Source organism: Coregonus lavaretus (assembly GCF_964263955.1).
Source record: "Coregonus lavaretus genome assembly, chromosome: 27".
NCBI lineage: Eukaryota > Metazoa > Chordata > Actinopteri > Salmoniformes > Salmonidae > Coregonus > Coregonus lavaretus.
The window spans coordinates 14,224,013-14,250,637 of NC_140014.1; the positions used below are offsets into that span (position 1 = coordinate 14,224,013).

At 41.9% G+C, this 26,625-nt stretch overlaps 1 protein-coding gene across 2 annotated transcripts; it reads right to left on the bottom strand.

Annotated features, from left to right (window-relative positions):
• Positions 1–1,193: 1,193 nt before the first annotated feature.
• LOC311102551 (inositol-trisphosphate 3-kinase A-like) lies at positions 1,194–26,266 on the bottom strand. 2 transcript variants are annotated; one of them, XM_084143925.1, is made up of 7 exons: positions 25,571–26,266; positions 12,868–12,967; positions 5,930–6,143; positions 3,342–3,546; positions 2,973–3,074; positions 2,512–2,583; positions 1,194–2,355 (listed from the first exon to the last, which is right to left on the bottom strand). In XM_084143925.1, exons 1-7 carry the CDS (start codon positions 25,991–25,993, stop codon positions 2,128–2,130), a joined length of 1,344 nt encoding a protein of 447 aa, XP_084000051.1. In that variant the 5' UTR covers positions 25,994–26,266; the 3' UTR covers positions 1,194–2,127. The 2 variants fall into 2 exon arrangements, with proteins under 2 accessions (XP_084000051.1, XP_084000050.1); XM_084143924.1 differs by having other exon boundaries at positions 1,220–2,355; positions 12,868–12,964; positions 25,571–26,233.
• Between the last annotated feature and the right edge of the window lie 359 nt (positions 26,267–26,625).

A 26,625-nucleotide genomic window follows, 5' to 3' on the forward strand; every position in this document is an offset into this window, starting at 1 on the left:
GTCTGCTGGAGCACTACAGGTTTGTAATGTAGTACTCTACTATACCTCCTACACTCAGCAGGGGACAGCATTCTCATATGAAGTACCAAATACATTTAGTTAGAGTTCGTATTTACTTAAGGGGTTGCTTGCCATTAACTTTTTTATTTCTCAGTATTTATGTCACAAGAGAACATTATTATTGTTATGAGCTGTTGTTAAAGCGGTACGGTTGATGATATACGTTAGCTTAATACACTGAAATAAACATTGTTTACTGGATATTTTAGGTTACGATAATGTTCTATGGTTCCATGATGCACTTTGTAGCCACCTCAAAGTCTCACAATATTTCGGATTGTAGCCTACAGGTTGACAAGTCTTGTCATGCTCTTGACATCACTATTAACCATGATTTGTAAACCTGCTGAGACCTTGAGGGATGGTGTTTCCTTTAGAAGCCTATATACAGGACCAGTCAAAAGTTTGGACACACCTACTCATTCCAGGGTTTTTCTTAATTTTTTACATTGTATAATAATAGTGAAGACATCAAAACTAGGAAATAACACATGGAATCATGTAGTAACCAAAAACGTGTTAAACAAATCAAAATATGTTACATTTGAGATTCTTCAAAGTAGCCACCCTTTGCCTTGATGACAGCTTTGCACTCTTGGCATTCTCTCAACTAGCTTCATGACGTAGTCACCTGGAATGCATTTCAATTAACAGGTGTGCCTTGTTAAAAGTTAATTTGTGGAATTTCTGTGTATGAGCCAATCAAAGTAGGGGTGGTATACAGAATATAGCCCTATTTGGTAAAAGACCAAGTCCATATTATGGCAAGAACAGCTCAAATAAGCAAAGAGAAACGACAGTCCATCATTACTTTAAGACATGAAGGTCAGTCAATTCAGAAAATTTCAAGAACTTTTAAAGTTTCTTCAAGTGCAGTCGCAAAAACCATCAAGCGCTATGATGAAACTGGCTCTCATGAGGACTGCCACATGAAAGGAAGACCCAGAGTTACCTCTGCTGCAGAGGAGAAGTTCATTAGAGTTAACTGCACCTCAGATTGCAGCCCAAATAAATGCTTCACAGAGTTCAAGTAACAGACACATCTCAACATCAACTGTTCAGGCCTTCATGGTGGAATTGCTGCAAAGAAACCACTACCAAAGGACACCAATAAGAAGAAGAGACTTGCTTGTAAGATACAATCTCCCTCCCAAAAAAGTCTGAAAACACAATTGTATTTTATTTTAATATTGGTTTCAGATCCAAAGTTTTGTGCCTCTACACAGAAGAACAAACGCTATAAACTCTATGCAATATACTTGTTGTTGTATCTCTCTACCCAAAACAAATCAACTATTTAAGTGTTTTGTAATACAGCAATACAGATTTTTACTTTAACATATGAAATCCCAATACACAACCATTGCTAACTCATTCGGACAAGGCAATAGTGTTTTTCTGAGGTTAGTCTCATAGACTGTCAAAATGCAATACTTGCTAGAAAGATTCATTCATTTTTAATTCATCCTTCACCATGGTAATGATATGATCCTAAATACAAACTAGTGTATGTAACTGTATTAGAATAAAGTATGACCAATGTCTTAAATAACATTTGAAACCAAAAACCAAAAATGACATGCTTGATTATCAACTTCAATCAATCATATCTAATGATACCTTGGAATATGGAGTGTGTTGGATTTCTATGCAATACTGTCCCTTACCTAGGCAGTATTGTATGACTTTCTAGAATGTACAGGCTTTACAATAACACGTTTCTGTATATTCATTAAATTTCATACCCTAAAATGTATAGTTTGTTCAGCAGGCACAGACATGCTAAACCTCCTCCCTCTTACCTCCACGCTACAACAGCTTCAACAATACAGTATTATTTCCAACAATACTTACTCAGAGATACAATTGGTTGTGCTGAATAAAGTAGGTAGGTAAGCTGTAAGTGTGATTCATACAGTAGGTCTACTTTGTGACTGAGAGGACCCTTGAGACTGTATAATACTGCCAGGGTCCTCTAACTGCTAGAATTATGTACAATTAATCTCCCTTCCGGGTGGCCATAGCTTAAAGGCACTCACTAGTTCACTCAGTAGTCAATTTACTAGTTTATTTACTAGTTCCTTCACTATTTCCTTTGTTGGTCAAAGAGCCCAGTGTCCTCTTCAGGTTGTCCAGTCCCCACATGTATCCGTCCTCTCGATTGCCCTCCTGCCAGGGTATGCAGTGGTCCAGAGTCTGTCCTTCAGGTAGACCTGTAGTCTTACCGAAGTCAATGAGCCAAACCTCAGCTCGCTCAGTGTGGTCATGGATGAAGAGGAGGGAACTCCCAATCACCTTGGAGAGAGAAGACGTGTACTCATTACAATATAATCATTCATATTATTCACCGGTATGCCTCACAAAAGCTCTTAGATGTGTTTAATATATCTAACGTGATGAACAAATCTTAACAGAAAACAGGTGCAGATGAACTAAAGCTCCTCTATTCACCTCGTGTCTCTTGAAGAATTCAGATGACTTCAGGGCTTGTTGAATTTTTACTAGTTTGCTCAGGTAGGAATTCTGTATGAGAGGAGGGGAAATAGGGGGCAATATGATTATTCTGGCTATAGAGTTGAGACTTGGGAACCTCCCTTGATAAATCCATTAAATCAATAGAGGTTATGTGTATTGGTAGTTAAATTCCATTTGCCATCTGTCGTTCCAACAGGATCTACTGTAGTGCATATTGCCATGTGGGTTGCTCATCCTATCCAAATATTTACCAATGTGTGTATTACTTTTCATGAGCTCTTACATGAGACAGGTAAAGTCAAACCAATTTGTTTGACTGTTCAAGTATTGCCTTTAAATGAGACAGGTATGTCTCTATTTGTCTAAGAATCAGCAGAACATGCAAATGAATGCGGCTGTAACACCATAACAGGTAGGACTAGTAGCTGTCAACCTACTAGTATGTTTGTGTTGACTCCGGAAAAGTCCCTGAAGACCTGTGTGACATCCTCCTTTGACCGGATCTTCTTGAAATCCGTATGACATGTACCATCAGCTTTCTGAGAGAAGGAACAGTCAATATGGTGATAAGCAGCACTGTCCACGTGCAATAAGGTCAAGGCTACAACATGACTAAATTGCATATGTTTTGAACTTCAAATGGAAAACTTAACAGCAACATTAAACCATTGAAAATGTTGTTGTTTTTTGTCCAGGAAAAGCCTTTTCTGGTTTAAATGGAAAATGATCTCTATGGTGGCGTTTTGAGTGAACACTGACTGAATTTCCTCCTTTACGTTGACACAGACTGACACACTGGTACTTGCCTTGATGCCCTCGATGCGGAACCCAAGGGTGTGTGTGGAGCTGAGGGTCTCTCTCCACTGCATGTAGCGGGGTTTGGTGACAGCCCTCTGGAGGTGCTCCTGGGGGCTGGGGGCCTCACTGTCCACCTCCAGCATCTTGTCATACAGGTCCCTACGGAGCTTCGGCCGCTCCCGCGCTCGCACCAGCTCCTCCTCCAGATACGTCCTGAGAAGAGGACAACAGGGCGGCCATGACACTGTTCACAATCCTCACAGTTAAGTGACTTTTCATTGTCTTGTTTGTGTATGATGATAGTGGAGTTGGTGTGGAAGCATTACAGACAATGACAATGCTATGAGTTTGTTATGCTTTGGATGGAAGAATTGACTTGCTTAGTCTTACTTGGTAGACAAAAAGAGAAGCAAAGTCAATGTTTGTGCGGTGAATGTCAGTTTCATTCTGCTAACCGAACTTCCTTTGTATAAAAGAAGTCAGGAGGAGACTCCAGGGTACACAGGCTGACAGTATAAGTGTGTGTTAGCTGCAAGTGAGAGAGCTTGGGTAATTCATTGATTGTGTTTGTCAGAAGGGAGACTCCAGGGGAAACCTGTGCCTGCAACCACCCTGTATATGTGTATGCGCGTGTGTACGTGGTTCTTTCTGTCTGTGTACAGGAAATGTGAGGCTCATTAGTGAGGGCCTCTGTGTGATGTGACACCCCGCCCACTATGTGTGGCAGGAAATCCTCACAGAAACAGTAACAGGTTTTTTATCAAGAGCAAATAAAACAGGTTTACAATGTGTATGTTCTGCTATCAGGAGCACTGAAGTGTAAGATGGAAAATGCTCTCTGATATTGCTAAATTACAGTGGGGAAAAAAAGTATTTAGTCAGCGACCAACTGTGCAAGTTCTCCCACTTAAAAAGATGAGAGAGGCCTGTAATTTTCATCATAGGTACACGTCAACTATGACAGACAAAATGAGAATATTTTTTCCAGAAAATCACATTGTAGGATTTTTAATGAATTTATTTGCAAATTATGGTGGAAAATAAGTATTTGGTCACCTCCAAACAAGCAAGATTTCTGGCTCTCACAGACCTGTAACTTCTTCTTTAAGAGGCTCCTCTGTCCTCCACTCTTTACCTGTATTAATGGCACCTGTTTGAACTTGTTATCAGTATAAAATACACCTGTCCACAACCTCAAACAGTCATACTCCAAACTCCACTAAGGCCAAGACCAAAGAGCTGTCAAAGGACACCAGAAACAAAATTGTAGACCTGCACCAGGCTGGGAAGACTGTATCTGCAATAGGTAAGCAGCTTGGTTTGAAGAAATCAACTGTGGGAGCAATTATTAGGAAATGGAAGACATAAAAGGCCACTGATAATCTCCCTCGATCTGGGGCTCCACGCAAGATCTCACCCCGTGGGGTCAAAATGATCACAAGAACGGTGAGCAAAAATCCCAGAACCACACGGGGGGACCTAGTGAATGACCTGCAGAGAGCTGGGACCAAAGTAACAAAGCCTACCATCAGTAACACACTACGCCGCCAGGGACTCAAATCCTGCAGTGCCAGACGTGTCCCCCTGCTTAAGCCAGGCCCGTCTGAAGTTTGCTAGAGTGCATTTGGATGATCCAGAAGAGGATTGGGAGAATGTCATATGGTCAGATGAAACCAAAATATAACTTTTTGGTAAAAACTCAACTCTTCGTGTTTGGAGGACAAAGAATGCTGAGTTGCATCCAAAGAACACCATACCTACTGTGAAGCATGGGGGTGGAAACATCATGCTTTGGGGCTGTTTTTCTGCAAAGGGACCAGGACGACTGATCCGTGTAAAGGAAAGAATGAATGGGGCCATGTATCGTGAGATTTTGAGTGAAAACCTCCTTCCATCAGCAAGGGCATTGAAGATGAAACGTGGCTGGGTCTTTCAGCATGACAATGATCCCAAACACACCGCCGGGCAATGAAGGAGTGGCTTCGTAAGAAGCATTTCAAGGTCCTGGAGTGGCCTAGCCAGTCTCCAGATCTCAACCCCATAGAAAATCTTTGGAGGGAGCTGAAAGTCTGTGTTGCCCAGCGACAGCCCCAAAACATCACTGCTCTAGAGGAGATCTGCATGGAGGAATGGGCCAAAATACCACCAACAGTGTGTGAAAACCTTGTGAAGACTTACAGAAAACGTTTGACCTGTGTCATTGCCAACAAAGGGTATATCACAAAGTATTGAGAAACTTTTGTTATTGACCAAATACTTATTTTCCACCATAATTTGCAAATAAATTCATTAAAAATCCTACAATGTGATTTTCTGGAATTTCTTTTCTCAATTTGTCTGTTATAGTTGACGTGTACCTATGATGAAAAGTACAGGCCTCTCTCATCTTTTTAAGTGGGAGAACTTGCACAATTGGTGGCTGACTAAATACTTTTTTCCCCCACTGTATATTACTCCAACAGTGATTTGTTTGCCATTTTCTCAACATTGCTTAATACCTTCTTTCACCCAATCCTCCTATAGGGGTATAGTATTCTGCACATTATTATAAAACAAACCTACTGCTACTCTCTACTCACTATTGCTGCTTCCCTACCTCACTCCCATCTTGCAGTCCATGACACTGGGTTCATCAAAATTGACCAGTAGATCAGTCATATGTAGGAATGGTTCCCCATCCCTCTCCACCACCCCATGGTATCCTGGTACAAAGCCCTGGAGCACGTCACCCTGCAATCTCTCAAAACACAGCTTCTCATTCTCTGAGAACTTCTTCAGAATGGTGCCTTCGCCGCCAGCTTTGAAATTACCTGGAAAAGAGAAGCACAGACACACTGACATTCCACAGAAAACTACTAATGGATTACCAGTTTATATTTACATTTTTTTTACATTTTAGTCATTTAGCAGACTCTTATTCACTGCGACTTACAGAAAGTGCATTCGTACGTAGACATTTTACCCAAATACAGAAGTTAATCTGGATAAGAGCGTCTGCTAAATGACGTAAATGTAAATGTAATGTTAATCAGTAGAGTCAGTGCTAGTTGGAAAAAACTATAAAAATGTCTCTCCCGAGTGGCGCAGTGGTCTAAGGCACTGCATTGCAGTGCTAGCTGTGCCACTAGAGATCCTGGTTCGTATCCAGGCTCTGTCGTAGCCGGCCGTGACCGGGAGACCCATGGGGCGGCGCACAATTGGCCCAGCGTCGTCCAGGGTAGGGGAGGGAATGGCAGGCAGGGATGTTGGTAGAGCATGGCGTTTGCAACGCCAGGGTTGTGGGTTCGATAAAAAAAAATTAATAATAATAATAATAATAATAATAATAATAATAATAATGATTAAATAAATAAATAAAAATAAACTAAGTCGCTCTGGATAAGAGCGTCTGCTAAATGACTAAAAATGTAAAATGTAAAAAAAATTCTTAAAGTGACTTCTGAAAAAGTATTCACAACCCTATACTTTTTCCACATTTTTGTTGTGTTACAGCCTGAATTTAAAATGTATTAAAATTAGATAGTGTCACTGGCCTACACACAATACCCCATAATGTCAAAGTGGAATAATATTATTTTTAATTTTTACAAATTAATAAAAAATGAAAAGCTGCAATGTCTTGAGTCAATATGTATTCAACCCCTTTGTTATAGCAAGCCTAAATAAGTTGAGGAGTAAAGATTTGCTTAACAAGTCACATAATAAGTTGCATGGACTCACTCTGTGCACAATAATAGTGTTTAACATGATTTTTGAAAGAATACCTAATCTCTGTACCCCACACATACAGATAATTGTAAACAGATTGTAGAAATTCAAACAGATTCAACCACAAAGACCAGGGCGGTTTTCCAATACCTCGCAAAGAAGGGCAACTATTGGTATTTTTTAAATATAATAATAATGATAATAATAATAAAGCCATGTAGCAGATGCTTTTATCCAAAGCGAATTACAGTCATGCATTCACACATTTTTATGTGTGTGTAGCCACGGGAATCAAACTCACAATCCTGGCGTCACAAGCGCCATGCTCTACCAACTGAGCGATACAGGACCACAAAAAAGCAGACATTGAATATTCCTTTAAGCATGGTGAAGTTATTAATTACACTTTGGATGGTGTATCAATACACCCAGTCACTACAAAGATACAGGCATCCTTCCTAACTTAGTTGCCGGAGAGGAAGGAAACTGCCATGGTCGTCTAGTGCAGTGTCATTTGTCGAAATTACATCTGATTATAGTAATTACACCAATTCTAATACATACATGTTTTTTAAGTATATTGTTGGAATGTACTGCACACGCTGTATACATTATATCAAAATCAATATACATTTGTTGACAAGGGGCTCACAATGCCTCTTCCCCTGTCTGTCTGTCAGGCATGCACTCCTGGCCTTTGCAGGAGATTGTGAGGTGGTTAGCTCTGATAAAAGGGCAATATGGCAGCAGGTCTGGGTATGTCTGTGAATGCCTGGTTGGTGCTCTAGGAGTTTTCCTGGCATTCCCCCCAACCACACAGACAACAGCTACAGTTCAGTGGTCGAAGGGAGGGAGAGTGATTTGGAAAAAAGGCCAAACCATATATTTTTTGGGGTAATTATATATTTTTGTTAGTTGATTTTTACTATTTGTAAAGTTAGCTATTGTGTTTTTTCAATCTCTCATTGATAACCAGTTGGTGTGCATCTCATGCGGAGTTCCTGGAAAAATCCATAATTTGAAAATGTTAGGAATTTTTGCCCACTGGGTCCAATCTCTTCCCAGCAAACTGGGAACATTCCTAGGACATTAGTTAACATACAACATTACGTTCTAATTAGAGTTTTTATCTAACATTAAAATGATAACATCCCAATACATTAAAATTATGTTTTTGATAACAAAATATTTTCTTCTTCTTCAGAAAGTGATTAAATGAAATATCCTTGGAATGTTCTCCTAACATGCACTAAAATGTTGTGCACAACATCTGTAACAACCACCACAGAACATTCCCCTGAGGTTGTTCGATTCCCACGGGGGGCCAGTGTGAAAATGTATGCACTCACTAACTGTAAGTCGCTCTGGATAAGAGCATCTGCTAAATGACTAAAATGTAAATGTAAATGGTCAGCAAAGCAGCAAGCTAGAGCCCAACTAGCCTACTCTAAACCAGCTAGCATTATAACCCACAGTCAAAAACAAAATCTTTGCCAGCAGAGCAAAAGCAAAGAGAGAGCGGAGACTTACTCAATGAGATTGACGACTGGGGCCCACGCGATGGCAAAAGAGTTGAGACTGGGTTACCAGAGCCAGGGAGAGAAGCACTTCAGGGTAGAGGACGTAGCGCAGTGGTCACCAACCTTTTCTGAGTCAAGATCACTTTCGCAGTCAAAAAGCAAGCAGAGTTCTACCGCTCAGAATATTTCTTAAACAGGACTTCAAATGTAGCATTAACCTAATAAAAATAGTTATTTAGGAAGGAGGTTTGTGAAGTAGGCCTAACACATTATCACAGCATATTGGCTATAGGCCTGGCCTGCTGATATTCTTCTCAGACCATATTATATTTCAAAACTCGAGCTTTGATAACAAATAGATCAGTTGGTGTAGCACATGCGAGGCACGACTGATGGTACCTGCATCTGATGGTCATGGTGCTTGCAAAACAACTGGGAACTCGGGAAATAATACATGGTCAAATCATGACGTCAGTGATCTTCAGGTCGGAAAGTCGGAGCTCTAGAGTTTCCGACTTGGAATTCTGAGTTGGATGACCGTTCAAAACGATTGTTCCCAGTTGGATCTCATTTTTGTCAGAGTTCCCAGTTGTCTTGATCCTACTGAGGTCGGAAGTCCGAGATTTCCCAGTTGTTTTGAACACGGCATTAATCACAGCGGAGGGAAGGAGAGAGCAGCAGAGGTTCCACCTCTCACGGTCCCTACTCTCTCCTTCCTTTTCTCCAGTGAGACTGAGCAGAAAGAGGGGACACAGTCTTCCACCTGATGGTGAAACTCAAGTCGAACTGCATCTGCCTCATGCACAAATTCATGTTGTTCCAATGACCAGAGAAGGTGAAATATTCCTTGATATTAAAACAGACACGAGAAGCTGCTAATAATAAGTAAAATGCAAGGCTATCGATACACTTGGCTACTCATTCATTGCTGCGGGAGAAGTAGGGAGAAGCGCGTTTAATGTGTTGAATAAAAACAGACATGAACTCACTCATAAAAACAGCAGCTCTTTGCTGTATTCTTTGACAGTCTCTCTCTCGTCATGGTTTTAAAACTTATGAAACCTCATGTTGGCTAGTATCAAACTTTGCTGTAGCCGGGAAAGCTGTAGGCAAGGTGATTTTAGCTATCCGATTGGCCACTGCAGTAGGCACACTTATTTTAGCCACAGATCTCCCGGTCTGCCTGGTAGGCGGAGTTTGTCTTTTCAGACAAACGAAATGGTTCAAAATGGGAACACTTTGCCTGCCCCATGCGCAGGGCTTCTGAATCAATTGCAACTACAGACAACAGCGCAACACACACAAAAAAAAGGAGTGCAAGCCTTTGTTGGCTTTTCTACAGAAATGTTTGGTGATCGACTGGTTGGTGACCACTGCCATAGAGCTAACCGGCAAATAAGCAGGGGGAGGCGGAAGCCATACCGGGCTGCGGGAGAATCAAAGTGGGTAATCTGATAGGTATTCCAGGAGGGAGGTCCAAGGCAATAATCCAGAGGTGGGTCAGTGAAACAGGAGGCCAGCGATCATAGGAAGAATCCAGGCAGGTGGAAGTGATCACAGCAGTGCTTGATCTGAAAATGTGGTCGGAGGCTTCGTATTGAGGGTGTGACGCAATTGCAGAGCCTCCGGAGGCATGCAGAGGCCAAATCAAGCTCTGTACCGCATTGCCATGCGCCTTTCACATTTTGTAACAATGTAGAGGGCTCCGTATAGCTCCGCATTGACATGATTGGTTGATGGTAGGTGGGGGCGGGAGGTCCTGTATAAAACACAAACTCACTTCCTTGAGAACAGCTCTGTGAAGCCAAAAAGTAAGTTTGCTCTGACTTCTGCAGAGTCTGTATCAGTAGTAAATGTTGTAAAGCCACTGCAGACCACGGATTGACCATGCTGAGCCTTTCAGAGGTAGGCTAAAAGCTAACTAGCTAGCACTAATAAGCCAAGGTTGTAAAAGTCACAACTCCAGTAGGCCTAAAAGTGGACAAAAACAAAACAACAAAAAAGAGACGAAGAAATAACGAATCACAGTTAACGAGTAAACACTGTTAGGCAAAACAGGTACCAGGGAGAAGCGGCAGTAAAGCACGAAGCCAGAAAACACTTTTGCCCTGAAATGACATCACTGACACACAGTTACAGAGTTTAATGCCTGTGATAGGAGAAAACTGAGGTTGGATCAACAACATTGTAGTTACTCCACAATACTAACCTAAATGACAGTGAAAAGAAGGGAGCCTGTACAGAATAAAAAATATAAAAAAAATATAGGCACTAAAGTAAAACTGCAAAAAACTTCATGCCCTGAATACAAAGCGTTATGTTTGGGGCAAATCCAACACAAAACATCACTGAGTACCACCCTTCATATTTTCAAGAACGGAGGTGGCTGCATCATGTTATGGGTATGCTTGTCATCGGCAAGGACTCGGGAGTTGTTTTAGGATAAAAAGAAACAGAATAGAGCTAAGCACCTAGAGGAAAACCTGGTTCAGTCTGCTTTCAAACAGACACTGGGAGACAAATTCACCTTTCAGCAGGACAATAACCTAAAACACAAGGCCAAATATACACTTGAGTTGCTTACCAAGACAACATTGAATGTTCCTGAGTGGCCTAGTTAGTTTTGACTTAAATCGACTTGAAAATCTATGGCAAGACTTGAAAATGGCTGTCTAGCAATGATCAACAACCAACTTGACAGAGCTTGAAGAATTTTTCAAAGAATAATGTGCAAACATTGTACAATCCAGGTGTGGAAAGCTCTTAGAGACTTACCCAGAAAGACTTACAGCTGTAATCACTGCCTAAGGTGATTCTAACATGTATTGACTCCAGGGTGGGAATACTTATGTAAATTAGATATTTCTGTATTTAATTTTCAATACATTTACAAAAATTTCTAAAAACATGTTTTCACTTTGTCATTATGGGATATTGTGTGTAGATGAGTGAAAAAAGTATACATTGAATCCAATTTTTATTCAGGTTGTAACAACAAATGTGTAATAAGTTCAAGATACTCTTTGAAGAGGTAGTTGGGTTTTAGTTGTTTTCAGAAGATGGGCAGAGACTCTGCTGTCCTAGCTTCAAGGGGAAGCTTGTTCCACCATTGGGGTGCCAGGACAGAGAAGTGCTTTGACTGGGCTGAGCGGGAGCGGACCCTCTGTAGGGGTGGGATGGCCAAGAGACCAGAGGTGGCAGAATGTAGTGCTCGGGTTGGGTGTAGGGTTTGAGTATAGCCTGAAGGTTGAGGGGCAGTTCCTCAGTAGGTAAGCACCATGGTTTTCTAGTGGATGTGAGCGTCGACTGGAAGCCAGTGTAGTGTGTGGAGGGGCGGGGTGACATGGTAGAACTTGGGATGGTTGAACACCAGGCAGGCTGCAGAGTTCTGGATAAGTTGCAGGGGTTTTATGGCACAAGCGGGGAGCCCAGCCCACAGCGAGTTGCAGTAGTCCAGACGGGTGATGACAAGTGCCTGGATTAGGACCTGCACCGTTTCCTGTGTGAGGTACTAGGGTCGTACTCTATGGATTTGTAGAGCATGAACCTGCAGGAGCGAGTCACTGCTTTGATGTTTGCAGAGAATGATAGGGAGTTGTCTGGAGTCAAGCCAAGGTTCTTTGCACTCTGGGAGGAAGACACCGTGGAGTTGTCAACCGTGATGGAGAGGTCTTGGAGTGGGCAGGCCTTCTACGGGAGGAAATGCGAATCCGTCTTGTTGAGGTTGAGCTTGAGGTGGTGGGCCGACATCCAAGCTGAGATGTCTGCCAGGCACGCAGAGATGCCTGTCACCACCTGGGTGTCAGAAGGGGGAAGGAGAGGGCCTAGAACCGAGCCCTGAGGGACACCAGTAGTGAGAGGACGTGCTGCAGAGATCCTCTCCACATCACCTGGTAGGAGCGGCCTGACAGGTAGGATGCAATCCAAGAGTGTGCAGAGCCTGAGACGCCCAGCCCTGAGAGGGTGGAGCGGAGGATCTGATGGTTTATGCTGTCGAAGGCAGCGGACAGATCTTGGAGGATGAGGAGAGGAGAGAGAGTCAGCTTTGGCAGTACGGAGAGCCTCCGTGACACAGAGGAGAGAGGTCTCGGTTGATTGACCCGTCTTGAAGCTGGTTAGGGTCAAGAAGATTGTTTCAGATTGAATTTGCAGTTGAGTGTGACTAATAGTATACAGTACGGTCTGTGTCTTGTGTGCTTTATTTTGTGTGGAATGTGTACAGTATGTATCATCTTACATTAGTGATTGGTTTTTGGTGTGCTGCTCTGATAGGTGAGGGGTCATGACCATGATGACTGTGCTTTACCTTTGTGTCCAGCTAGTTGAACCCAGGACAGGTTTCTTCTCTGGGAGCCAACAAAAGGCCAGTTGACGATAGTCTCTATCTTCCACCAGGGTTTGCTCTGCTGAAGGAAGACCAAGCACAGTAACAGTCAGCTTTACCTCTTTGGAGTATCTGGTTCATTATCAACCAGGCAGCGACACTGTCCTCCTCAAGCCAGCACTCACTAGTCGGGTGGATGTCAATTAAGTTGTATAACAATAATGATCATTGAATCAAATTGTTGATGGACAGCTGTCATAATCACTTGGCCACTGTTACTGTGTATGGTCCCACCTGACTGGCTTGCTGTTTCCATGTGATTTGCATTAAGACACAGTCATGGACAGCTTGTTCAACGAGATGTGGATGATTCAGGCAGAGACATGATGACTTTGGTTCCCTATCTGTGATGAGACGTTGAGTGAGTCACACAGCATGTTCACAGCAGAAATGCTTCACAGACAGTACTTAGCACTTGCTTGATGACACAGAGGTGAAACATAACATTTTATTTTCTTACACTCTAAATGGAATCATTTCCACACCAATTCGGTTTTAGACCTGGACATGGCACTGTTTCAGCTGATGTGTTAAATTGCATAGATCATAAAAATCATTATGCTGCCTTCTTTATAGACCTCTCCAAGGCCTTCAACACTGTTGACCATCACATTCTCATAACAATGGTTGACTGAAATAGGCCTGTATCATGCTTCTTGCAAGTGGTTTGAGAATTATCTGGCAGACATCACATTGTGATTTCTGATGGTGTTAAGTCTAGTTTTCTAGATATTAAAACTTGTAATGTTCATCTGTAAACAGACGACACTTATGTATGCCATTGCCCCAACTGATGACCAGGCTATGTTAGAGCTGCAATCTGGCCAGGTTGCCTTACAGAAAGCCCTGGTAGGTTTAAAACGTATACTTAATGTGGGCAAGACTAAATACATCTTGTTCTCTAATTCTCGCAAAAATGTTTATGATGGACTACATATTTATTCATTCGAAGGTTCTCCCATTGATCAGGTCCCCACCTATAAATATCTGGGCATTTGGATGACAAAGACTGAATGTTTAAAAAATATACAGATGAGCTCCAGTGCCTTGCAAAAATATTCATCCCCCTTGGCGTTTTTCCTATTTTGTTGCATTACAACCTGTAATTTAAATTGATTTTTATTTGCATTTCAAATAATGGACATACACAAAATAGTCCAAATTGGTGAAGTAAAAAGAAAAAGAAAAAAGTGTTTAAAAATAATTCTACAAAATAAATAACGGAAAAGTGGTGCGTGCATATGTATTCACCCCCTTTGCTATGAAGCCCCTAAATAAGATCTGGTGCCACCAATTACCTTCAGAAGTCACTTAATTAGTTAAATAAAGTCCACCTGTGTGCAATCTAAGTGTCACATGATCTCAGTATATATACACACCTGTTCTAAAAGGCCCCAGAGTCTGCAATACCACTAAGCAAGGGGCACCACCAATAAAGTGGCACCATGAAGACCAAGGAGCTCTCCAAACAGGTCAGGGACAAAGTTGTGGAGAAGTACAGATCAGGGTTGGGTTATAAAAAAAGATCTGAAACTTTGAACATCCCATGGAGCACCATTAAATCCATTATTTAAAAAATGGAAAGAATATGGCACCACAACAAACCTGCCAAGAGAGGGCCGCCCACCAAAACTCACAGACCAGGCAATGAGGGCATTGATCAGAGAGGCAACAATGAGACCAAAGATAACCCTGAAGGAGCTGCAAAGCTCCACAGCGGAGATTGGAGTATCTGTCCATAGGACCACTTTAAGCCGTACACTCCACAGAGCTGGGCTTTACGGAAGAGTGGCCAGAAAAAAGCCATTGCTTAAAGAAAACAATAAGCAAACACGTTTGGTGTTCACCAAAAGCCATGTGGGAGACTCCCCAAACATATGGAAGAAGGTACTCTGGTCAGATGAGACTAAAATTGAGCTTTTTGGCCATCAAGGAAAACGCTATGTCTGGTGCAAACCCAACACCTCTCATCATGCTGTGGGGATGTTTTTCCATCGGCAGGGACTGGGAAACTGGTCAGAATTGAAGGAATGATGGATGCCGCTAAATACAGGGAAAGACATTTAAATGTATTGGAATGGCCTAGTCAAAGCCCAGACCTCAATCCAATTGAGAATCTGTGGAATGACTTAAAGATTGCTGTACACCAGTGGAACCCATCCAACTTGAAGGAGCTGGAGCAGTTTTGCCTTGAAGAATGGGCAAAAATCCCAGTGGCTAGATGTGCCAAGCTTATAGAGACATACAGTGGGAAATCTTGCTTGTTTGTAGGTGACCAAATACTTATTTTCCACCATAATTTGCAAATAAATTCATTAATAATCCTACAATGTCATTTTCGGGAAAAAAAAGTATATTATTATCATAGGTACACGCCAACTATGACAGACAAATTGAGATTTTTTTTTCCAGAAAATCACATTGTAGGATTTTTAATGAATTTATTTGCAAATTATGGTGGAAAATAAGTATTTGGTCACCTAAAAACAAGCAAGATTTCTGGCTCTCACAGACCTGTAACTTCTTCTTTAAGAGGCTCCTCTGTCCTCCACTCGTTACCTGTATTAATGGCACCTGTTTGAACTTGTTATCAGTATAAAAGACACCTGTCCACAACCTCAAACAGTCACACTCCAAACTTCACTATGGCCAAGACCAAAGAGCTGTCAAAGGACACCAGAAACAAAACTGTAGACCTGCACCAGGCTGGGAAGACTGAATCTGCAATAGGTAAGCAGCTTGGTTTGAAGAAATCAACTGTGGGAGCAATTATTAGGAAATGGAAGACATACAAGACCACTGATAATCTCCCTCGATCTGGGGCTCCACGCAAGATCTCACCTGTGGGGTCAAAATAATCACAAGAACGGTGAGCAAAAATTCCAGAACCACACGGGGGGACCTAGTGAATGACCTGCAGAGAGCTGGGACCAAAGTAACAAAGCCTACCATCAGTAACACACTACGCCGCCAGGGACTCAAATCCTGCAGTGCCAGGCGTGTCCCACTGCTTAAGCCAGTACATGTCCAGGCCCGTCTGAAGTTTGCTAGAGTGCATTTGGATGATCCAGAAGAGGATTGGGAGAATGTCATATGGTCAGATGAAACCAAAATAGAACTTTTTGGTAAAAACTCAACTCGTCGTGTTTGGAGGACAAAGAATGCTGAGTTGCATCCAAAGAACACCATACCTACTGTGAAGCATGGGGGTGGAAACATCATGCTTTGGGGCTGTTTTTCTGCAAAGGGACCAGGACGACTGATCCGTGTAAAGGAAAGAATGAATGGGGCCATGTATCGTGAGGTTTTGAGTGAAAACCTCCTTCCATCAGCAAGGGCATTGAAGATGAAACGTGGCTGGGTCTTTCAGCATGACAATGATCCCAAACACACCGCCCGAGCAACGAAGGAGTGGCTTCGTAAGAAGCATTTCAAGGTCCTGGAGTGGCCTAGCCAGTCTCCAGATCTCAACCCCATAGAAAATCTTTGGAGGGAGTTGAAAGTCTGTGTTGCCCAGCGACAGCCCCAAAACATCACTGCTCTAGAGGAGATCTGCATGGAGGAATGGGCCAAAATACCAGCAACAGTGTGTGAAAACCTTGTGAAGACTTACAGAAAACATTTGACCTGTGTCATTGCCAACAAAGGGTATATAACAAAGTATTGAGAAACTTTTGTTATTGACCAAATACTTATTTTCCACCATAATTTGCAAATAAATTCATTAAAAATCCTACAATGTGATTTTCTGGATTTTTGTTTCTCATTTTGTCTGTCATAATTGACGTGTACCTATGATGAAAATTACAGGCCTCTCTCATCTTTTTAATTGGGAGAACTTGCACAGTTGGTGGCTGACTAAATACTTTTTTCCCCCACTGTACCCCAAGAGACTTGCAGCTGTAATTGCTGCAAAAGGTGGCTCTACAAAGGGGGAGAAATAGTTATGCACGCTCAAGTTCTATTTTTTTGTCTTATTTCTTGTTTGTTTCACAAGAGAAAATATTCTGCATCTTCAAAGTGGTAGGCATGTTGTGTAAATCAAATGATACAAACCCCCCCAAAATAAATTTTAATTCCAGGTTGAAAGGCAACAAAATAGGAAAAATGCCAAGGGGGGGTGAATACTTTCGCAAGCCACTGTAGTTAAAAAGCTAAGATTTAAAGTGGGCTTATTTTTCAGAAATAGATCTTGCCTCTCCCTAAATAGCAGGAAGCAGATTGTTTACAAAGCTCTACTACACAAGCTTCCAACTTACCTAACTTTGCTACTAAAGTATAAAAGAATGAGCTACCAAACCCGCTCGCAGGGTGGGTTAACTCTTGAGGTCCCTCTGGTCTCGACCAATTGATTGATTGTATTGGTTTATTTGTTAAAATTGTAGCATTTTTTTTATTCTTCGTGTTTTATTTGGAATGTCCATTTTCTTGATTGTGAAGAGGTTTGTACTCAGGACACCATTGGTCTCAAATTGGGCTCCCCTGAATAAATAAAAGTAAAACCATATTTTTTTTAAAGTACGGAGATACAATATTCAGACCCCTTGACTATTTCCACATTTTGTTACGTTACATCCTTATTCTAAATAGGATTAACTTAATTTACACACAATACCCCATAATGACAAAGCGAAAACAGGTTTTTAGAAATGTTTGCAAATGTATTAAAAAAAAAAAACAGAAATACCTTATTTACATAACTATTCAGACCCTTTGATATGAGACTCGAAATTCAGCTCAGGTGCATCCTGTTTCCATTGATCATCCTTGAGATGTTTCTACAACTTGATTGGAGTCCACCTGTGGTAAATTCAATTGATTGGACATGATTTGGAAAGGCACACACCTGTCTATATAAGGTCCCACAGTTGACAGTGCATGTCAGAGCAAAAACCAAGCCATGAGGTCGAAGGAATTGTCCATGGTGACTGTACATGACTGTACGTACATAGCCCAACCAGAAGCCATGGATTACAGGCAACATCCGCACTGACCTAAAAGGGTAGAGCTGCCACTTTCAAGGAGTGGGACTCTAACCCGGAAGCTTATAAGAAATCCTGCTATGCCCTCCGACGAAACATCAAACAGGCAAAGCGTCAATAAAGGACTAAGATCGAATCGTACTACACCGGCTCCGACACTCGCCGGATGTGGCAGGGCTTGCAACCTATTACAGACTACAAAGGGAAGCACAGCCGCGAGCTGCACAGTGACACGAGCCTACCAGACGAGCTAAATTACTTCTATGCTCGCTTCGAGGCAACTAACACTGAAACATGCATGAGAGCATCATCTGTTCCGGACGACTGTGTGATCACTCCCTCTGTAGCCGATGTGAGTAAGACCTTTAAACAGGTCAACATTCACAAGGACGCAGGGCCAGACGGATTACCAGGACGTGTCCTCCGAGCATGTGCTGACCAACTGGCAAGTGTCTTCACTGACATTTTCAACCTCTCCCTGTCTGAGTCTGTAATACCAACATGTTTCAAACAGACCACCATAGTCCCTGTGCCCAAGAACACTAAGGTAACCTGCCTAAATGACTACCGACCTGTAGCACTCACGTCTGTAGCCATGAAGTGCTTTGAAAGGCTGATTATGGCTCACATCAACACCATTATCCCAGAAACCCTAGACCCACTCCAATTTGCATACCGCCCCAACAGATACACCGATGATGCAGTCTCTATTGCGCTCCACACTGCCCTTTCACACCTGGACAAAAGGAACACCCATGTGAAAATGCTATTCATTGACTACAGCTCAGCGTTCAACACCATAGTGCCCTCAAAGCTCATTACTAAGCTAACGACCCTGGGACTAAACACCTCCCTCTGCAACTGGATCCTGGACTTCCTCACAGGCCGCCCCCAGGAGCTGGCCGTGTGTGCCAGGACAACAACCTCTCCCTCAACGTGATCAAGACAAAGGAGATGATTGTGGACTACAGAAAAAATAAGAGTACCGAGCACGCCCCCATTCTCATCGACGGGGCTGTAGTGAAGCAGGTTGAGTGCTTCAAGTTCCTTGGTGTCCACATCACCAACAAACTAACATGGTCCAAGCACACCAACACAGTCGTGAAGAGGGCACGACAAAACCTATTCCCCCTAAGGAGACTGAAAAGATTTGGCATGGGTCCTCAGATCCTCAAAAGGTTCTACAGCTGCACCATCGCGAGCATCCTGACTGGTTGCATCACTGCCTGGTATGGCAATTGCTCGGCCTCCGACCGCAAGGCACTACAGAAGGTAGTGCGTACGGCCCAGTACATCACTGGGGCCAAGCTTCCTGCCATCCAGGACCTCTATACCAGGCGGTGTCAGAGGAAGGCCCTAAAAATGGTCAAAGACTCCAGACACCCTAGTCATAGACTGTTCTCTCTGCTACCGTACGGCAAGCGGTCTAGGTCCAAGATTCTTCTAAACAGCTTCTACCCCCAAGCCATAAGACTCCTGAACATCTAATCAAATGGCTACCCTGACTATTTGCATTGCTGCCCCCTCCCCTATTTTATGCTGCTGCTACTACTACTCTCTGTTTATTATCTATTCATAGTCACTTTAATAACTCTACCTACATGTACTTATTACCTCAATTACCTCGACTAACCGGTGCCCCCGGTATATAGCCTCGCTATTGTTATTTTACTGCTGCTCTTTAATTATTTGTAACTTTTCTTTCTTATTATTTTCTCATATAATGTTTTTGGTATTTTTTTGGTATTCTTTCTTAAAACTGCATTGTTGGTTAAGGGCTTGTAAGTAAGCATTTCACTGTAAGGTCTACACCTGTTGTATTCGGCGCATGTCACAAATAAAATTTGATTTGATTTGATTTAGAGCTCCGAGACAGGATTGTGTCGAGGCACATATCTGGGGAAGGGTATCAAAAGATTTCTGCAGGATTGAAGGTCCCCAAGAACACAGTGCCCTCCATCATTCTTAAATGGAAGAAGTTTGGAACCACCAAGACTCTTCCTAGAGCTGGCCACCCAGCCAAACTGAGCAATGAGGTGAGGAAGGACCTTGGTCAGGGAGGTGCCCAAGAACCCAATGGTCACTCGGTCAGAGCTCCAGAGTTCCTCTGCGGAGATGGGAGAACCTTCCAGAAGGACAACCATCTCTGCAGCACTCCACCAAATCAGGCCTTTATGGTAGAGTGGCCAGACGGAATCCACTCCTCAGTAAAAGGCACATGACAGCCTGCTTGGAGTTTGCCAAAAGGCACCTAAAGGACTCTCAGACCATGAGAAACAAGATTCTCTGGTCTGATGAAACCAAGATTGAACTCTTTGGCATGAATGCCAAGCGTCACGTCTGGAGGAAACCTGGCACCATCTCTACGGTGAAGCATGGTGGTGGCAGCATCATGCTGTGTGGATGTTTTTCAGCGGCAGGGACTGGGAGACTAGTCAGGATCTAGGGAAAGATGAACGGAGCAAAGTACAGAGAGATCCTTGATGAAAACCTGCTCCAGAGCGCTCAGTACCTCAGACTGGGGCGAAGGTTCATCTTTCAATAGGACAACGACCCTAAGCACACAGCCAAGACAACGCAGGAGTGGCTTCGGGACAAGTCTCTGAATGTCCTTGAGTGGCCCAGCCAGAGCCCGGACTTGAACCCGATCGAACAGCTCTGGAGAGACCTGAAAATAGCTGTGCAGCGACACTCCCCATCCAACCTGACAGAGCTTGAGAAGATCTGCAGAGAAGAATGGGAGAAACTCCCCAAATACAGGTGTGCCAAGCTTGTAGCATCATACCCAATAAGACTTGAGGCTGTAATCGGTGCCAAAGGTGCTTCAACAAAGTACTGAGTAAAGGGTCTGAATACTTATGTAAATGTGATATTTCCCAAAAAATGCATTCTTAAAAGCTGTTTTTGCTTTGTCATCATGGGGTATTGTGTGTAGATTGAGGAGGGGGGGGGGGGGGGGGACAACAACAACAATTTAATAAATGTTAGAATAAGGCTGTAATGTAACAAATTGTGGAGAAAGTCAAGGGATCTGAATACTTTCCGAATGCACTGCAAGTCCAGTGACAATGACAATTCAGGGTAATGAATGAAACAGAGGTTGGATGTCACTATGCAGTATGCTGAGATTGCAGTAAAAGGAAGTGAAGCCCTGGTCATTGGCCGCAGTGAAAAAACACTACTCATTCTGTTGATTGTGTACACTGAAAACAAATAACAGAACTCACAGCTACTCTGAAATGTCAAGTGACACTCGCTGGTGTTGTTGATGTGGCATATAAAATTGACTTTCTGTTGGTATAGGCAGCTATGTGGGTGTCATATGTCCACACAGGCCTTCAACTTTCTCTCAAACACAGAATTACCAACAGTGTACAGTGACAACGTATTAATGCACATGTATTTTAAAAAAGCCATGTGCTCTGTCACGATAAGGAGATATGAAGATATAGTCCTTTCAGTTGTGGCTACATATAATTCTATAGACGTAATGTAAAAGCTAGTCTGAATTTCAACATTGTAGTAGGTATTTCAATTCATGAAAATAAATGATCAATTTCCATAACGGTATGAGGCGTGTTCTCACAAATTACAATAACTAAATGTTTGTGAAACGTTTTTGTTTCTTTAACCATCTACTAATACATTCCTAGTGAGGTCTGGGACACACCTCTTTTGTAAAGCCGTACCTATTGTGTTTGACAGACTGATGGAAAATAAGGCTCCTAGAATCAGCTGCAAAGAAAGCCCACTACACTTGAACTTGCCCCATTAAAATGACAGAACAGTCAACAAGACCTGGAACAAGGGAGTGACAATACTGAATGATTCACTCAAGCTGTTCATTTTCCTTGCAACGGTTTCTCAACCTGGCAGATTTGAATATGAGCAATCATTAACATACCATTTTTTTTCACAAATTGCTAGTGCCAATAAATGTGATGCCATCAAAGTGTATTACTCTTTTTCACTACAAGTTATTGTCAGAGGGGAGAGTGGGGTAAGTTGAGCCAAAGGGGCAATTTGAGCCACCCTTGTTTCTAGGAAACCATTCACAAAATTAATCATTTTACCAAATATTTAGGAAGAGGTCATCCTTTCATGGAATCTGAAGGAAGAAACCAAATGGAAAAAGTGGTAAGCAAGTTAGGTCCAAAAACACAGATTTTCACCAAGTCAAATGAATTTATTGTGTTAGAGGTTTCATGATGCTTCTATCTAAACCAAAGTAGATAATTTTAAGATTATTCTATACATCAGTTGGGGTCTCTATAAGCTTCAATATGAGGTCTTAAACCTATCATGAAAGTGCATCCTTGTAGCTGTGTGGGCTAATATAGTCAAAATGTTTGACTTGGGGTAAGTTGCGCCAATGGCAAGTTGTGCAAATGTTTGTGTTTTCTTCCCAGGCATAATGCAAGGCATTATCACTGGGATATGAGCTAACAACAGTACATGGCCCTTGTTAAAAGTGTAAAAAAAAGTAAAAAAAGTTAAGCCTGCATTAAAGATGCCTAAAATGTTTAAAAGACAAAAAAGCAATTGTGTTGAATTGTGTTAGGGAAATAAAGATAGACATGGTTTTCAAAAGGTGGTGGTAATATTTCATTCAGAACAGAAATTTGTAGGCAGATTAACTTACCCTGTCCTTGTGGCTCAACTTACCACATACCCAGGGTGTCATGCCAAGACACTACTTATTTTGAACAAGTGATTTTTTCAAAACTGTAATGTTTACATGAATTCTGATTATTTCCAGGGATACACAACATCTTGAAATATATGTAGATACATTTGTTAGAAAGAGTCATATATTTTCCTTGACAGAGTGATGCTGAATGTAAAAAATGGCTCAACTTACCCCACTCTCCCCTACTGGAAACACAGAATGGGTAACCTAGTGTACAAAGTAGTACTTTTCTTGTTGTGTTGAAAGGGCAATAACTAAATGTCAATGTGGCTAAAATTTGCACATAAGACTATGGGGGTGGCTTGTATTGTAAGTGTGGGGGCTGACTGGACACTTCATCTGCTATATTAAAAAGGTTAGCGAGTTAATGAAATCTCTATTTTCAGAACAGGGAGGCACTTTTTCCATTACTATTGTTTGTTTTAAATGACTGGAAAGATCAATAAAAGGGTTGGGTATGAGAGCTTTTCAAGTGGCCTGTCATACTGACCTGGCCCAGTTGGAGAGCACTGAGCACCACTATGTAGTGTACACAGCTCAGCCCTCTTCCAGCAGGGCCAGGCAATGTGTATTCAGTGTGTTTAAAGGAAGCTGACAGCTAAGATCCTTCTATGGAGATGGCTGAGCATAGCTCTGAAGAGTTACAGAGGTACAGAGACACAGATCTCCAGATGTCGGAGACAAAGTCAAATATGGCTTCTAACAAGCAGATTATTATTCACTTCGATCAGATTTTCCACCCAGTGGTGTAGAGGAACAGAGGCCTTAGAAGAGAAGTCATACATTGAATTATGTTTTTACGTTCACAAGTGACATTATTTGGAGACTTTGTTGGATCATCATATAGGTATTCACAGCTACTTTTAAGTTTGAGGATCTAAAACTACTCTATTGTCCTGACAACACAACTGTATCACTATTTTATAGAGCAAATCATCAGTCAAGAGTGTTGAAGTCAAATACAGCACCACCCTCAGTCCTCCTAAATCATACTGCAGGTCAGGCTTACAGCAGCGCCTGTATTATGTGCTATAAAGACATGGCTAAAACAAAATGGCTGCTTCAGACCAGCAACCAGGGCCCATCAGAAATGAAGGGAGTTAACTCAATTACGATGGGGGGGTAACTTAATTCCTTTCCACTTCTGTGTTGTCTCACAGAAGAGCACCACAAAAGAGGAAATGACCTTTAAGATAGCTAACTATAGGCCTATCTGACATGATCTCAAACAAGACAAAATAAACCATTAGAGTAGTGTCTGTAATAAGTGTCTGTAATTACCCAAGTGATAAGCGCTGACTGATCACTTGGCTGTTGATTAGATACGAAAATGTGCTGTTTTTCACTCAGGTTCAGTGACTCATTGTTACTGCACTATAAAGAAGAAAACATTATACAGATCCTCAAAACAACTGATTATACCAGTATCACACGTACTGTATGTGGCTTTATGTCTTGTGTATGAAAGGGTTTCTAAAATATTAATTAATACATTAAGGAAAGGACGTTTAGTACATTCATCAGTAGGCTTACATCCATTAAAGATGCACTATGCAGAAATCGCTCCGCCATTTCCTGGTTGCTCAAATTCTAATAGTTTATGTGACAAAACAAGCAAGTATAGTGTAGAGAATCATTCTACCATTTAAACCGCTGTGAAATATATTTTCTATAACCAAAAACATTGTATTTTCAGCCGTTTGAAGTTGGTGTACAAAACCGAAAGTAAAAGGGAAGCATAGAAAAAGCATACATAGAACAAATGTACCGCTTCTTAGAATTGCCTTCAATGAGAATGACAGATCTATAACTCACATTTCTATGTGCATTTTGTTGGGTTGCCCAAAAAGTTACATATTACAGCTTTAAAGAATGAAGAAGATCTTCATAAATCAGAGAAGAGACGTGTTTCCAGTTATCATACAACTATAGCCTAGCCCTTCCCCTCCCTTTGGCTCCTTGGCTATTTGCTAATGTAACCTAATACACACTCAAGACCGTGCTCGTTGAGCATGTAGGTCAATACATATAATACGTGTGATCAAATAACCACATCGATGTCATTACTTTAGACAATTGGACCCTGCTTTAAGATATTTTCTATATGTCTGTTTGCAATGTGATTTGAATTTAAGAACAAATCTAGTAACTTTTCAAGAACCTTCAACATTGTTCTTCATCCAAACATGGTACTGTACTTGGCATGTAGATAGGGCTAGATTTATTCTTCCCCATGACAGGACAGAGTTCTCAGTCATAATATCAGAATGACTGCCAGATCTGAGATATGCTAGTAGACAAAACATTTCTAGCCTGTATCTATGGGTAACAGGGTTGACAAAAGTAAAAGACTGCAAAAACTAAACTTAAGAATGGGAAGCACAGAAATAGCACACACAGAACAGATCTACCGCTTCTTAGACTTGCTTTCAATGAGAATGACAGATTTATAACACATTTCTATGTGAATTTGGTCGGGTCGCCCCAAAAAGTTACATATTGCAGCTTTAACAGGGTTGACCTTAAAATGAGGGGCAGATGTAAATGAATTACTAACCACATGAAATAAAAAGTAATCTTCAGAAATGACTGTCACAACTAGTGCTTAACTATATGATGGTGAAAACCTGGATACATTTTGGGGTTAAGTGGGTTAAAATCCTCCTAGAAGTCACAGAGGGTGCCTAGAAGTTACAGACATAAAAATGCAGAATTTTGGCACTTTAGCAAGTCTTTATTCATATAAAAATCTGATTTATTGAATTCTCCATGTCATCTATAATAAAGGTAGCAGAGTTTCTCAACCCAGCTTTATTAAAGGGCAATTCATTTACTATAACAGGCTTTTAAAATTCAATATTGGTGCACAATTTCTCCTTAAAATATGAAAAGAGACGCAAAAGGCACTTATAACAACTTGACTTTATTTTAATAAAGAATAGTCTGTACTCACTTCTCCCGTGTCCTCACACAAATGTTCTAATGTGATATTCCCCTTGCTCTTTTTCTCGTTGTCACTCAGAATGTCATCCTCTGACTCTATGGAGGAACCTGTTGAGGAGATAGAGGAGTTTGACATATTCCGTCGTAGAGGACCGTCCACATCAGCCCAGTCCTCCTGCCCGATCTCATGCGAGCAGCCTCCATCTGGGGTTATTGTCACCTGCGGTACACGGAGCACCTCCATCATACTAGTTTGCGCTTGAGTGGAGTTAACCTCAGGTAACCTTACTTCTGTCATCTGGCACAGTTCATCGCGAATCTCAGATGCTTTGCAGCTTGTTCTGCGCTCTTTAACAAACCCTTCACTAATCCCAGCGCCAGACAGACCTGCCTCCTTGGAGGTCTTTCGCCTCTTCTCCCTCTCCTTCGGCATTCGACTGATGAACGTGCGGGAGTGTGCACAACCGACGTAATCCCAAATTGCACGGCGCTACGATTTGGTAATCTCAACGAGGTACTATTTTTGAGTGCAACTCTCAATGTATTGTGCAATACTGCAATGGGTGTTCCTCTGTTTAGGCTACTGTCCGGCATAGAGAGATTTCAGGCGGTCGTCATTGGCGGTCCAATGTGTTGACTGGTATTTTGGGGAACCCCACTCCATGGCGCACACCGCGTCGACACACACAAACTTATCTTCCGCATTGGTTGTGGTTGTGCCTGTGCCTGTTCCTCCTCCTCTTCTTCTTCTTTTTCTTCTTCTTCTTCTTCTTGTGGGTTTTATGGCGGACTACAACCCAAAAAGGTGTATTGCCGCCACCAACTGGAGGGTTGAAACCAAAACAAGGTAAAAAGACAATCCATACATAATAGGGAAACTAACTTAATCCACACAAATACAAATAGTACATTGACAAAACAAAACAAAACTCACACTTCTTCCTTCTTTCAAATCTCCATATCTCCCTTCTCGGGCTCTAGGGCCTGAGAGGTTGGTACAGCTTTTGACAATATTCCATGTAACTCCTTTGCCAAGAAACTTTTAGCCCAGGAACCGCTCCGCTA

What these genes read in the sequence shown, in the direction of transcription:
- LOC311102551 (XM_084143925.1), bottom strand. Translation starts at nt 25,993, where the DNA reads ATGCCGAAGGAGAGGGAGAAGAGGCGAAAGACCTCCAAGGAGGCAGGT. An exon ending in TGTGTGAGGACACGGGAGAA is followed by an intron (nt 12,968 to 25,570) that starts GTGAGTACAGAC and finishes GTCTTCCTTCAG; the next exon opens with CAGAGCAAACCCTGGTGGAA. An exon ending in GAGTCAACACAAACATACTA is followed by an intron (nt 2,584 to 2,972) that starts GTAGGTTGACAG and finishes CCTCTCATACAG; the next exon opens with AATTCCTACCTGAGCAAACT.